General features: G+C 41.7%; 1 protein-coding gene across 2 annotated transcripts in view; it reads left to right on the top strand.

Moving 5' to 3' along the window:
- The window catches only part of IQGAP2 (IQ motif containing GTPase activating protein 2), a 202,440-nt gene that overhangs the window by 141,336 nt on the left and 46,077 nt on the right, over window positions 1–15,027 (top strand). For both annotated transcript variants that reach the window (XM_044445917.1, XM_044445916.1), the window contains exons 14-15: window positions 3,968–4,058; window positions 14,632–14,793. In XM_044445917.1, coding sequence (XP_044301852.1) covers window positions 3,968–4,058; window positions 14,632–14,793 — 253 coding nt within the window. The remainder of the gene's footprint in view (window positions 1–3,967; window positions 4,059–14,631; window positions 14,794–15,027) is intronic.

The following is a 15,027-nucleotide window of genomic DNA, read 5'->3' as shown; positions in this document are numbered from 1 at the left end:
TCTTCAATGTCAGTTTATGCAACAGATCCTCCAATTTTTCATTCTGAAGAATTGGAAACAGAATACAGATGTTTCCAGAAGTTTTGGATGTTAATTCCCATCAGTGCTAGCCAGCATGGTCAGTGGCCAGGAATTTTTTTTCCACCGATTTATATCCTGCCTTTTTCCTACGAAGGACTCAAGGCAGCTTACATCATTCTCCTCCTCCATATTATCCCCACAACAACAACCCTGTGAGGTAGGTTGGGCTGAGAGTCTGTGACTGGCCCAAAGTCACCCAGTTAGCTCCATGGCCGAGCAGGGACTAGAACCCAGATCGCCTGAGTCCCAGTCCCATGTTCTTAACCACTACACCACACTGGCTCTCAATTTTTGGAGTTGTACCAGGTTGGAAAAAGCTGCTGTAGGTGTATACAATTGAAAATGCATAGGGAGAGATGTCATAGCAGGTCACTAGATTACTGCCAGTTCTATTTAATAATTTATTTTTCTTAAGAAAAAGGTCAAGATGTGAAGCATAACGTTTTTCTACATTTGATCTTACAAACATTTGAAAAATGTTTCAAATTTTTGGGTGCCACTAAATCAGAGGAAGAAAAATGTTGCACTTGTCCTTGTAATAGTCTCTGAGGTGGCCTATGCATGAGCAATACATGCATGGGCATTACCATGAATCACTCTCGTTTCCACGGTTTTGTACAGGCTCATCCTGTTTTGACTGGATCAGTTTTCAGTACAGCCTGAGGGTACCAACAGGGTGCATGGACAGGTTTGTGCAACTGCCCTTATATTGGATCATTGCCCCAGTGATCTGATTTATTACAGTTGATAGTGGCAGAACAGTTGTTTGGACCAAGCAGGTGATTAATACCTCTTTGTGGGAGGGAGTGGTTCCAGGCTGCCTGAAAAAATAATTTCTTGAAGAATTCTTTTCCTAGTCCTGAAGAACTTCCACAGCATTAAACCAGCAGCTAGGCTAGATTATCTCTGAGATCTCCTTCAACTCTATACTTCTATTTTTCTTCTTGATCCCTCTGTGACTTTCAATACTATTGACTATGATGTACGTTTGGTATGACTGAACTGAAAATATATGGTGTACTGCATTGCCGTGGTTTCATTCCTGCTTAGATGTTTGGCTTCGGAAGGTAGTGCTTGGGAGATATTGCTTGGCTTTGTGGAATCTCTTGCATACATTTCCACAGGGAGTGGTTTTGTCTTCCATGTTATTTAACATTTACATGGAAACCAACATTTGCATGGTGAGTCACCCAGACTTTTGGAGTGCATTGTCATCACTATGCTGATAGAACGCAGCTCTATTTTCCATTTTCTTCATGTGGACTGTGGATGTGGACTGGTGCCTGGCTGCAGCAATGGATTGGATGAGGGTTAATAAACTGAAGCACAAACCAGACAAGATCAGATGTTCTTAGTGGGTAGTTCATCTGACTGAATGGATGGCTTTTTGCCTGTTCAGGCTGAAGTCACCCCCACCCCTTCCGAATCATGGGTTCTTCTGGAAACATCACTGCCACTTGAGTCTCAGGTGACCTCAGTGGCACAGAATGCCTTCTGTCAGCTTTAACTGGTGGCCCAGCTATACCCTAAACCTGGCAGATGCAACCTGGCTTCAGTAGTCTATGTTCTGGTAACCTCCAAGTAAGTTAGCTGCAGTGTACTGTTTGTGGACTGCCTTTGAAGATGGTTCAGAAGCTGCAGCTTGTGAAAAGTGCAGTGGACAGTTCAATAGCAAGGAACCAAATGTCTGGACATAAAACACTGATTCTGCCTACTTGCACTGGCTGTCTGTACATTTCCAAGCCCAATTCAAGGTTTTAACCTGTAAACCCTTATATGGCTCAGGACCACAGTACCCAGTGGAACACCTGTCCCAGTGCAGTATGTCCGCATCTAAGTTCATCCTTTCAAGGGAAATGTAGAAAATGACAACCAGGAAGAGTAGTAGCTCTTGAATGTTCTTCCCAGTGAAGAATATCTGGGACCAACATACACCATCAAATCTTTTCTTTCCCAGTTTAGCATTTTCCTCTATTACCAGGCATTTGAGGTGCTATTTAATGCTTCAGTTGTACTTATGGTTGTCAGTGATATTCTGTTGTTTTCTATAATGGTAATATTTCAGTGGACAATTTTCTTTGTTTTTTTAACTGTTTGTTTCAATTTTGTAGTTAGTCATGGTTTACCTGTGGAGACAGCCTGATGAGAATACTCTGTTTATTCTCGATGGTCTTCTGTTAGGGGTAATGTGCTGAACATGGGGCTGCCTTTGAAAACTGGTCAGAACCTTCAGCTAATACAGTATGTTGCAGCCACCCTGTTGACAGGGGCTAGTTACAGAGAGCACATGACTCCTTTGTTAGAAAGCTTCACTGGCTACCATTACACCAGGTACAATTCAAAGTGTTGGCCATGCTGTAATAAGACCTAGTCAGCTTACAGCCAAGTTCTATCTGGTTCTTTCAGAGATGCCCTCTTTTCAAGACTGCCATCCCCAGAGGCATATTTGGTGGCAACTCTGGAGAGAGATAAAGACCACTGTACTCAGGAAGACTTTCAGCTAGTAAATAGTTGAGTTGGATGCTGTTTTTAATAATTTTCTTCAATGGTTAGCTTTTTATTGTATTCTAATGTATACTAATTAATTTTAATTGCTCCTACAAGCTGTCTCAAGCAAAAAGGTGGTAGAAAGGTCATATACAAATAAATAAATAATTGCAGACCTCCTCGAACTCTGTGCAATCTTATATAAGTCTACTCAAAAGTACATCTCAAAAGTGATCTTTACTCCCTAGGAAATATAAATAGCATTGTTACATTACTCTTTTCATACACAACACTTTACACAAATTGAGTTTTACTGCCTTGCCATTGGATCTTTCAACAGTAAAAGTCCTGGGGAATGCTGGGAGCTGTAGGACCTTTTTTTTTTTGGCCTGAATAGGCACAGGATTGTGCCCATATAGACATTTAGGTTACATATAGTAAAAGCGTATTGTTTCTGACATGAAAATTGATACTGTGTTCTAATTAGAATGTTTTAATCTGCCATAACTCAAATGCTCACATTTTTTCCACCAATCCTTCTTTACAGGCTATAACATTTCCAGTTGCCTTATGTTCATATTTGCCTAGATTACTTAATATTTTCTTAGATTTATAAAAATTGTAATTTGTGACTGGTAATTAGCATGTTAAATTCTAATGAAAACTAGATTTGTTTTATTTAAACGGAAAATTTTTTCTGGGTTTTAAAAATATATTAACTCATCTTCAAAATGCAGTAAAAATCTACATGTATTTAAATTCTTAAATTGAATAATTGTATGTATGTATGTGCACGCAAACGTGCAGGTATGTAGGGTTTTCAAGGTCATTGTGGGTTTTTTGGATAATGTGGGCTATATGCATGCATGCTTCCACTGGAAATATCTAAAAGGTTTCTTTTCATGGCCTCTGACTCATCTTCCTGTTATACTTTTATCTAATGCGTTCAGCATTTTGTTCCAGGAATATATTCTAACCCAGCACTGCTACTGTTATAAACATTGCAGGATGTGCAGCATGTTCAGATTCTGTGCTAGAAATGCAAGAGGGATTTCTAAATACAATGCTAGAAATACATTGACCTCCAGTTTCTGGCTTCAAGAACAAGGTGCAAACACCTTTCACACCCACATATTAACTGATGCTAGCCCGACTAGAGTGCCACACATAAGCAGAGAACATACGAAGGTACCTACAGAACAATGTGCCATGTTACTCAAAATAGTTCAAGATAAACTGAGAGTCTGGACATTTCCTGGGCCCATCCATGTCCATAACTTTCAGAAGTCCTGACCCTACACCAAATTGGCTTGGCAATCATGGATTTCTTGAAATGACTGGATTAAGACTTGATAAACTATTTTAAACTTTCGGTGTATTTCTCTGCCTTCTGATGCAGGAATCTCATGATGATTCATCAGTTCTTTGGCTAGATGAGATACAAAAAGGAATTGAGGATGCTAACAAAAATTTGGAAGATGCATCAAAATGTAAGCACTCATCTGAATCCTTGCATTGGATTGTTTATCTTTATTTTGCAATCAGTATTAGGAAATTCACTCTATATTTCAACAAGGTCACTGAAATTAAATTTCATCTGATCATTCAGTTTTGTGAAGACAAATTATTGTGAAAGCTTGATTGAGTGGAGTGGCTTCAAGGACAAAACTTTGTTAATGCCTTGAAAAAGAGGGAAGTATATTAAGTTATTTCATAACTTCTCTTCATGTGAATTTATCTCAGTGACCCAGATATTTACTCATTTCCTATCTTAGTGATACTAGAATTATGGATGAATCTTCAAGCTAACAGCAATTTCTACTGATGAATTCAACACAAAGAACTAAAGAGAAATTAAGTGGGACTTTACTGTCCAGAGGATATGACTGGGGAAATGAACCCGATCAAAATGATTGTTGGATGTCAATTTATTTATATTGTTACTAATTTTTATCTTCCTTCAGGGGCAAGTATTGTCTCCCAAGTTCACTTGCATCAATAAAAAATCAAGGCAGGCCCTCAGAGGGATATAAGCTAAAATGACAAGACCCCCAAAAGGAAGGGGAGTAGAGATAAATGGTAGAGGATGAGGATCAGTTTTTCAAAGCCAGAACAAAGGGATAGACCATAAGCTGGCATGGAAATGCACTTATGACTAGACTGATCATCCCTTGCTACTGTTCTTGCTTGAAGCACAATTGATGTTTCTCATTCCTTTGGCTGATTTGAAAGGGCCAGAATGACACCCCTCGCCCCCCAGCTCTTCAAAGGTACTCACAATTGGAGCAAGTGGTCTTTCTGACAGGAATGGGAAAGCAAGCCCCCTACAACTGCCCTTCAGGAGCCAGTGCATGAGCTGAATTGGTCACCTCCTTGCTTAAATATTATTTTTTGAGAAACAGGAGGTGCAGCCTCCCACTGAGACTAGATCCCCTGGGTAATGGCGGATGGCAGAAGCCAGAGACTTGTTGTAAGAATTGTTGGACACACAATGGATTGTTATGTCATCTGAACCAGGGCAATAAACCCTACCATGAGTTCAGGAAATGACTAGCAAGGCACTCAGCAAGACTTACAAAACCACTTGCCACTTGTCCTCCTTTCAGCCAGATTCCCACAAGTGCTAGCTATCTTACCAATTTCCAAGTGGCACAGTGGACTGAACAGTCTAGCTTATTCCTAGCTGGTGGGTTGTTGTGATGCATGAATCTGCCCAGTGTATTCTTCTCTTCTGCATTCGAATTTCAAGATAAATCATGTCATTTAAGTGATCAGGGAACCCGCTGGGCCTTTCCAGTAATGTTGACATGCTGAAGAATATCGCAGACACAGATTTAAAGGGCAGACTGTTGGCTTTAGATTTTAAAAGTTTATAGCATAAGACTACTAATTTAATTTAGTGTTGATGCCATTGATCCCATTCAAACTATTCCGGAGTAAATTGTTGGAGGATTATAGCTTTCACTGGTAAGTTGGTTGTTTCACTGTCTGAGGCCTTGCAGATAAAGATGGGACATTGTTCACTGAGAAACTACAGAGTGTAAAAGGTAGGACCACACATGTAATAATATCTTTGTTGCCAGTCCATAAATATTTGAATAACAAAGTAATGGGAGAAGTAGTTAGTGAAAGCAGAAACTAGCATCTTGGTTGCTGTAATGAAACTATATATTAATTCATTTTGTTTAAACTTTCTGTTCCCCATTTCAAGAAACAGAAGTGAATCCTTTGAAGAGGAAAATAAGGGTGTGTCTATATTGTACCACTGAACAAACTTTTGAAATTATATGATTAGTAGTTTTGAAATACCAAGTTTAATTAGAGTTATAATTTTTTTCTTTTTCCTTTTTTTAATTCTGGTCTGCAGAATGATATTAGCAAAGATTTATTAGTTGGGCTGATAAGCTGTTCACAGAGAGGAATAAAAGGGGGATTTTTGTTTGTTTGTTTTTCAGAACACAGTCCTGCAAAATAGTATGCATTTGTTAATCAAGTTATAAAGACACTCTAGAGTAGATTTCTTTGTGTTTGTGTTTGTTATGATCTGCCAAGGGAAATCCTCCACTTCGCCCAGCCATGGTGGAAAGTAATTCGTACCCTCACTGGCCACACCACTGGTCAGCACTGGATCTAGCACACGGCTCATTCACGCACAGTTTAAGGGATAAAAATCCATATATTAAGATAGTAAAATAGAGGGTGGAGGGAGGACTAAAAGGAAGAGGGATTAAAATAGGTAAACAAGGGAAGAATGGGGAATGGTGGACAGCAGCAACCAAAAACACAGTACTCAAGGTTGACCGCACTTTCCATAAAACCCTTAAGTCTTGTTGAACCAATAAGACAAAAAAATAAAGCTAGCACCTATGCTACTCTGTTGATATATACTCCTTTCAGGTCAATAGCAACCACTGGCAGGGATGCAGCCAGTCTCATCTTCAGTACTGTCAGGCAGCAGCACCAGGAAAAGAACAAACAACACTTCTAACCCTCAACCCTTTATCCCCCCTGTTACTCAGTCAGCTGATCCAGCTCCCAGTTCCCCCACACTATTACCAGCAGTAAACCATTTGACTCTGCCATTGCTGGTGTTTTGAGGCCTCTGGCCTTGAATAACATTAAAATGTTAATTACTCCCTTAATTTCTGAGTGCTCTAAACTCCCCTTTGATTAGGGCCATCTGGTTCAGGTCTCCCCTCTCCTCAGGATCTTAACAGTGTTTTTGTGGACAGTAACGTGCATACTGTAGTGTTGGTGTTACTTTGGGCCAACCCTCTATGTTTGTGCTGCCATGTTTGTTTGTTTGTTTGTTTTAGTTAAAGCTTATAATAGCACTCCCAGGCCTTGCTAGTTGCCAGGCATCCTGGTTTACACTGCACCATGGATGCTGAACTGGGAATGGAGGTGTATCAAATTGGCTTTGCCACCTAAGCTGTGCATTTTGCTGTCCAGTCTGTGGTACTTAAGTTACTTAAGGGGCTGCCCTCAGTTACTTAAAAGGCTGCAGCCTAGATCTTGTACCCTCTCTGTTGTTTTAGCATTGCCCAACCTGCCCAGCCCATTTTTATGCCTCTAATTGATGTGGACTATACTCAGCCATCAGCTGTTAGAGCTGGGAAGAAAATTTGCCTGTGGGGTCCTTTGGGCTTGGTTCGCAGAGATTTTTCCTTCCTCACACTAAGTTAACTTAGTTGAAAGGTTAAATTTCCTAAGCATCATAGTTTCAACTTCAAGGCAGATGGCACTGAACTGGATCCAAGTCAAGTAGAATAGGGAGAGCCATAAGACTCCAGAACAGCTCCTGATCCATTTTTTTTAAACCCAGCTCTGAAATGGGAAGGAAGCCATCTTTAAAGGAGCAGATTAATCAGGCAAGTGAGAGGAGCTGGGCCGAATCTTTCCTCCAGTACCTCAGTTCCCTGCTGTGCCTCTTGCCAAGCACTTTTCCGTTAGTTAGTTTCACATTCACTGTGAAAGCACTGGTGAGAAAAGGAGGATTCCATTACAAGAGGATTCGCCTACTTACATGCTTGTTTTATAGTATAGAGGGACTGCAGGTGGCGCAGTGGTTTGAACTGCTGTGCTGCTGGGCTGGTAGATCGAAAGGTCACTGGTTTGAATCTGCACAACGGGGTGAGTTCCCGTTGCTCCATCCCAGCTCCTGCCAACCTTGCAGTTAGAAAGCATGCACATGCAAGTAGATAAAAAGGTACCACTTTGGTGGGCAGGTAACAGCATTCCATGCACTTCGGTGTTTAGTCATGCCAGCCACATGACCACGGAGACTGTCTGCAGACAAATGCTGGCTCCCTCGGCTAGGAAACGGAGATGAGCACCGCCCCCTAGAGTCAGGCATGACTGGACTTAATGTCAAGGGGAAATCTTTACCTTTATGCATGTATTTTATATGTGTATTTGTACGTGTTTTGTTAAACTGGATTCCAGACTGTACCCTCTTTCTACACAAATGTGGCAGATCTGGATTTAAACACTCTGATTTGGCCATAGTTAAGAGTCCTCAGCCTCTCTGCCAGCTGAAATTCAGAGTTCATGGCTTTCTCAAAAAAGAAAATGCTAGTTCAGAAAATGCTCCCATTCTTAAATTCTACATTTAATAGCACTCCTTCCCCATACATTCATATAACCCATCTCAAAATCAGGAATCAGTGGGCATCTCTAAAGGGGATAGAGGGATTAGCACTGATTAACTTCGGATGGGTCACTGATTTAGGCTGTACTTCCCAAACTGAAAATTATGTTTATTTGTTTATTTATTTATTTAAAACATTTCTATGCCGCCCCCATCGCAACAAGGCCTCGGGGCAGCTCACAACAATATATGCATCTTTAATTTCTGAACATAATATAGCAAAAAAACCACTTATTTCACCCTCAGTGCAGAAGGATCTGATCCTTCATGCTTTATATCAGAACTTGGTGGACCAGCACCTCCCATTCTATTTTCAAAGTAATACTCTGTTTCTGTTGTATTACTGACAACTAATTCAGGATTTTAAGCAATGCCTAGAATGAGATGTATTTCAAGGAAAAAAGGGAGAGGGATTTCTTCATTTTGACCACAGGCATTCAAAGTAGTGGTGAATGCAATAAGCAACAGTGTTCTTATCTTTAGCCCTACTTGATTTTGGGTTTTTGCATGAAATAATTTAAACTCTATCAGCGATACACTGCAACCATTTTAATGCACTCTAACAATACGATTAGAGGCCTATAATTACACTGTTTAGCAATTTTTCCATAACTATTCATAGAAACATAGCAAGTCAGAAGGGACCTCCTGGGCCATCTAGTCTGCCTCCCAGCTCCAGCCGGCTCTGCTCATGACATGCCTACCATGTGCAGGTCCAGCCTATCCTTGAACTCCCTCACCAATGGGGCTTCAACAACCTCCCATGGAAGCCCATTCCATACACTTGGGGTCCTAACTGTCAGGAAGTACTTCCTAGTATCTAACTTGAACCTTGGTTCCCTAAGCTTTGCTCCACTGGAATGAGTCCTGCCCTCCTCTGCAGGGGAAAATAGGCCTCGACCCACCCCTCACATACCTATATGTCACCAACTGATCCCCTTGGAGTCTCCTCTTCTCCTGGCTGAAAAGACCCAGTCTCACCTCATACAGCTTCCCCTGCAATCTGGTCACCATCCTCGTGGCCCTGTGCTGCACCAATTTCAACCTGGCTATATCCTTCCTGTAATGTGGAGCCCAGAACTAAACACAATACTCCAGTTGCGGGTGCACCAGAGTCTTATAGAGGGGCAGTAATACCTCTCATGATATGCTTCTGGCTATGCAACCAAGGGTGACATTTGCCCTCTTGACCGCCATATCACACTGCTGACTCATGGTTAGCCTGCAGTTGACCAGCACCCCGAGATCCTTTTCACAAGTGCTGCTCTCCAGCCCCTTGTCCCTTAACCTGTATTTATAGCACCCATTCCTATGCTCAAAGTGCAAGACCTTGCACTTACCCACATCAGTTGTGGCCATCACCCTCCCCCCTTTTAGTATTATTTGTGAATTTGATCAGCAGACTGGTCACCCCCTCTTCCAGGTCATTGATGAAAAGATTGAACAGGATGGGTCCCAGGACAGAGTCCTGGGAGGACCCCACTCATCACCAGCTGCCATCCCAATGATTCCCCACTAATAGTTACCCACTGTTTTCAGTCCATCAACCATGCCCTAATCCATTGGACAGTGCATTGGTCTATCCCTAAACTCCTTGATTTCTCAACCAGGATATCCATGCAGCGCTTTGTCAAAGGTCTTGCTGAAATTCAGGTAAACAATATTCACCGTGCCCCCTCCATCTAGCCACTTCGAAACCTTGTCATAGAAGTCCACAAGGTTCATCTGGCAGAACCTGTTCTTTCAGAAGCCGTGCTGCGTGACTACCAACCTCCCTTCGCTATCTAGGGTTTCTAGAACTTTTCGTATTATGAGCCTTTCCCTTTTTCTTCCCTAAAATGGATGTAAGGTTAACCAGGCTGTAATTCCCCACATCCCCTCTATTACCTTTTGGTAGTAGATTGGGGCTACTGACACCACCCTCCACTATTCTGGAACCTTGCCCGTTCTTCACAAGGCCTCAAAAATGGAGGCCAGCAGGCGCAAGAGTACCCCCACCAACTCCTGAAGTAACCTTAGGTGTAACCCATCAGGGCTTGGCACCTTTGTAATGTCCAGTGCCCCGAGGAGCTCCTCAAGTTTGGAGGGGGGATGACTCTAATCTGTGCCCCTAAATCCCTGGCCTCATCCAGTCCCCTATGTAGATCTCCCCATCCTGCTTTGGGGAGAACACAGAGGCAAAATAATTATTTAGCATCTGTGCCTGTTCCTTCACATTCATCACTGAATCCCTTTTCTTGTTATTAAGAAACAGGTCCCACTGCCTGTCTCCCCTTCCTCTTGCTATTTACTTGTCAATAGAAGTGCTTTTTGTTGCTCCTGATATTCTTAACAAGTCTTAGCTCCTAATCAGACTTAGCCTTGTGATGAATTCTTCTGCAATGAGCCTCTTCCTCCTGGTATACCCTTTTGTCTACTTGCCCACTTCCCATTTCCTACAGAGGTACCTCTTACATCTAATCCCCCTTATCACTTCTCTTCGCCTCCCCGCTTTGTTAAATAACAGTATCATCAAGGCTTGTGCCTCCAAGACCTCCCTTTTTAGCACCAACCACCCCTCCTGAACTCCGTTGCCTTCCAGTGCCTTCTCCCAGGAGACTTTCCCCCATCTGGCCTTCAGTTGGTATAAGTTCTTCTTTTTGATGAATCCAATAAGTGAGTTTGGGGCTTGTTCAATTTTTTTTACAGTTTGTTTACAGCTCTTGATGTTTATATAAAGCCTCTAGTTGGATTATTTTTGCTATATCGGATGACTTAAACTATTTGGTTTACATTCCTGTCCCTCATGGAAATTATGATGGTACAGTGGACAAGTAGTTACCTTGGAACTAAGGGAGTTTTGTGTCCTTGTCCCTCTTTTGCCATATAAATTTGTTCTGCAGTTTTAAAATGGAGATAATACAGATTTGCTTCATACATTTTTATGATGGCAGATCCATTAAAGATTGTAATATTCTAGTTAAGTTAAAAGCAACACTATTTGGTTAGGACTCTTCTTCTTGTTGTTGTTGTTAGTCGCGAAGTTGTGTCCGACCCATCGTGACCCTATGGACAACATTCCTCCAGGCCTTCCTGTCCTCCACCATCCCCTGGAATCCACTTAAGCTCACATCAACTGCTTCAGTGACTCCATCTAGCCACCTCATTCTCTGCTGTCCTCTTCTTTTGCCATCAATTGTTCCCAGCGTTAGGTTCTTCTCCAGGGAGTCCTTCCTTCTCATTAGGTGGCCAAAGTATTTGAGTTTCATCTTCAGGATCTGGCCTTCTAAAGAGCAGTCAGGGTTGATCTCCTCTAGGACTGATCAGTTTGATCTCCTTGCAGTCCAAGGGACTTGCAGGAGTCTCCTCCAGCACCACAATTCAAAGGCCTCAATCCTTCGGCGCTCAGCCTTCCTTATGGTCCAGCTTTCACAGCACTCTTAAATGGTAAACACACAAAACTGAGCCATGCTATGCAGGTATGGGATTGCCAAGTCAAATAAAAGTGTAATGTCTGTGCGCAGTGGAGGCTGTTAAATCTCAGTACTCCTGTGTGTCAAACCCTGTATCCTGATTCTCAAAAGGCTGCGGCTTGACCTGCTGGTGACATGAACTTTGTAACAAAATACTTATCCCTCATTGTGTGGAACTTTGTTCCCAACTGAAAAGCACAGTTGGGACTGAAAAATACATACCTAGCAAATTACATTCTGGAGCAGGCAATCTATATTTATCTTAACTCTTGAGTATTTTATATACCACCTTGTAAAAATAACTTATTCATTGATCATCCCAAATAAAAGGACTTTGGCGGTGGGAGGGGCTGGCTGGGTATTGAAGCTGGACACTGCTGTTTCTTTTATCAGGAGACAGAATGACTTAGTCTTTACAGTGATGGTATCAATTCAGATTTCGGGTAGGCAAATTTATGTTTGCTCCCAACTTAGAAAACAGTAGTTTTCTATTCAGGGTGGGATAAGCATGGACAAAGGTCACCTCTCTGCGGCTTCTGTCCAGTGAAGTGACTGATGGCCAGTTTCAGATGTCAGAGGTATAGCTACAGAGCTTTGGTCTGGGGCAGGAGGAGACCGAGCTGCTACCAAGACACATCATATCTGTGTGGTGCCTGTTTACTTCCATTTCTGCCCCCTGGACTGCCCCCACAAGCCCTTCTTTGCAGTCACTGCCTGATCTCAGTAAAGCAGCTGGTAGATTTCTTTCTCTGCCAGCTGTTGTGGTAGAAGGAGCTCTGAGTGTAGAACTCTAGCTACAATGTCAGAGTTGCTTTCTGGCAACAGGGCTGGGACTCAAAAAACCCCTGTGGCCTCCTAGATACTGTCACAGAATTTCTGTGCCTGGATTTTGTACATGTCTATAGCTGTTCTAGTGTCTATAAATATGAAGAATAGGCAAATATATGGAAGAGAATCTTAGCTACATAAGAAGTAAAATTGTGGGGTTTAAATTAAAATGTTTGTATACTGTCTCTGCCTCTGCTCCAAATGGCTAATACAATGTAAAACCCTTACAAAATGTATAAGACTTTGAGAGAAGAAATAAACATTTTTCAATTAATGTATGAACAAGAAGTTTCGGCAGGCTCATCCTTGATACCTTATCCTTCCAGTTCCAACTGTCTTTATTCCATTTTCCTCTAACTAGAGTGAAGCCTTTTTTACTAACTAAAAAGTCCAAAGAGCCTCCGAGCAAGTTTGCCACCACTACAAATACTCCGAAGTACTTCAAAAAGCCAATTCTCTGAGGGTAATCTGAAGTCAAATTCTATTTGGCTCTTTGTGTGCTTGTCAAAGCACACAGGGCACAAACCCATCTTTCACTTAATAAAAGATGGCTGCACCTCTTTCTTCTCTGAATTAACCAAAAATTAGCCTACCATAATAATAACTGAAGAGACTCCACAGCTATCTGAATTCTTCAGATGTCCTAGCCACTGCCAGCTCCATGTTTATGGGGAACATTGGGAAAGACTCCTCTCTCATTAAGTCTATCATCACACTGCTGCTGCTACTTATCCTTCATTATCACCACTTACTTGGTTAACAGGCAGGGAGCATCCACAGCTCCTCTTCCTCACCACCACAACCGTTGTCTGTCTAGAGCAAGGTACAAGTGAACAAACAGGTGAAGAGGAGGTTCAATTCCAGGGGGCTGCAGTCAGTGTTCCTCCTCTGGGGTTATGGGCCTTTGGCAGGTACCCAACTATGCTTGTGTTTGACAATGGCCCTGATCCTAGCCAGTCTGAATTATGTCTAAACACTTAAATCTAAGGTAAATTTCATTATCACTGACAACTTAATCCACAGGAATTCATGCCACAGTGAATTCTAGCAACCTTTTATAGACCCTTGAATGATGTCTATATGGATTTTTAAAGCAAATTCATGCTAAAACTTATCAGCATCTCCAATATTCATAAAAATTTGCACAATTGACAACTGTCCTCAGTTTTGTTTTGTTTTGGGTTTTTTTGTTTGTTTGTTTTGGTATTTGAAATCCATAGATTACAGTAAGTAAGCATATCATTTACACAATAATCTGAACACATTCTGATGTAAAACAACAGTACTGAACATGTGTGTAAATGCAAAGGTCCCCATTACTCTCAATGGTTGCAAATCTATTCCCTTCAATGAAATCAAGTGGCAAGCCCTTGTACTCAGAAGAACCCATCCATGCATGTGTTGGTGCTGTCTTGTTGGTATCATACTACTCAGTGATGTTTTTATCCTGTGTCACAAACCTATGTAGGGTTACAACTTTGTAAAATGTGTGAAAGTTAGATTTACTGGAGGTTACATTAGGATTGTTATACCTGTCAGGAACAGCCGTTCTTCCTCATTTCCTTCCTTCAACTGTGGAGAGAGAAATGAGTGCAAAAGAGACTGTCTCAGTGAGACCACCTGAAGCAGGGGGACAGAATCCCTTTCAGCCTGCGATTCTGGAGGAGCATTTGAGGGCCACATTGCAGTGGTGGGTACAACCAAATGCCAAAATGGGCAGGACCAAAGCACCAGCGTATTCTACCTTAAAGGTTTTAGTGCCAGCTGCTAAGCTTATGAGATGTATTTCAACCTCTTAGGATGGGGGAAAATGCAGAAGCAGGGAAGCCATCAAACTATAGTGGTTGGGACAAAGGGGGCAGGGGAAGGGCAAGTGGACATGGCCATCCAGACATGAGTTTCTGTATCCCTGACGTCCCTGCAATGTGAATTAGGGCAAGGTGTGGGAAAGAGTATGTTTTACAGGCATCTTCAGGTGTTTTGTTTTGTTTTTTTGGTAGAAAATCTTAGTTTTTACAAGTACTTCATGATTTGGTATAGGTACTCTTCTTCCCTGAAAAATATTGTTGCCATACCTGAAATACATAGTTGTAAAGGCATAATTGCTGATGTTTAATTTTTCTGCCCTTTTAGTGGCTATTGGGGTAACAACAGTAAACCAGTGTTTAGAGCAAGGAGACTCTGCACAAGTCATCTCCATCTTGCAGGCTCCTATCTTCAATTTAAGAGTTATCCCAGAGTGTGCTGAAAGCTACTACAAAAGCCTGTTGGAAGCCAAGAGTCTAAAACCCAAAGGTAATACAGTCTGAACAAAATAGGATATCTTGAAAATTAATTTGTAAATATTTTATATGTTGCACAAGAAGCTCATCTACTCTGGTGTTACTTGCCGTATGCTTAAATGAGCACTTAAAGATAAATCCTGTTTTTGCTGTTGTGTTCAATAATAGCACTGCAAATATGTTGAAAGGTCTTCCTGTTTGGAAGAATATCAGCTGCTAATTCAACACAGAAGTAATAGAGGGTGGA

The sequence above is a fragment of the Varanus komodoensis genome, unplaced genomic scaffold (assembly GCF_004798865.1).
Source record: "Varanus komodoensis strain SLA01 unplaced genomic scaffold, ASM479886v1 scaffold5, whole genome shotgun sequence".
Classification (NCBI taxonomy): Eukaryota; Metazoa; Chordata; class Lepidosauria; order Squamata; family Varanidae; genus Varanus; species Varanus komodoensis.
Note: the sequence above shows the minus strand (reverse complement) of the source record. Positions and strands in the feature narration are given on the sequence as shown.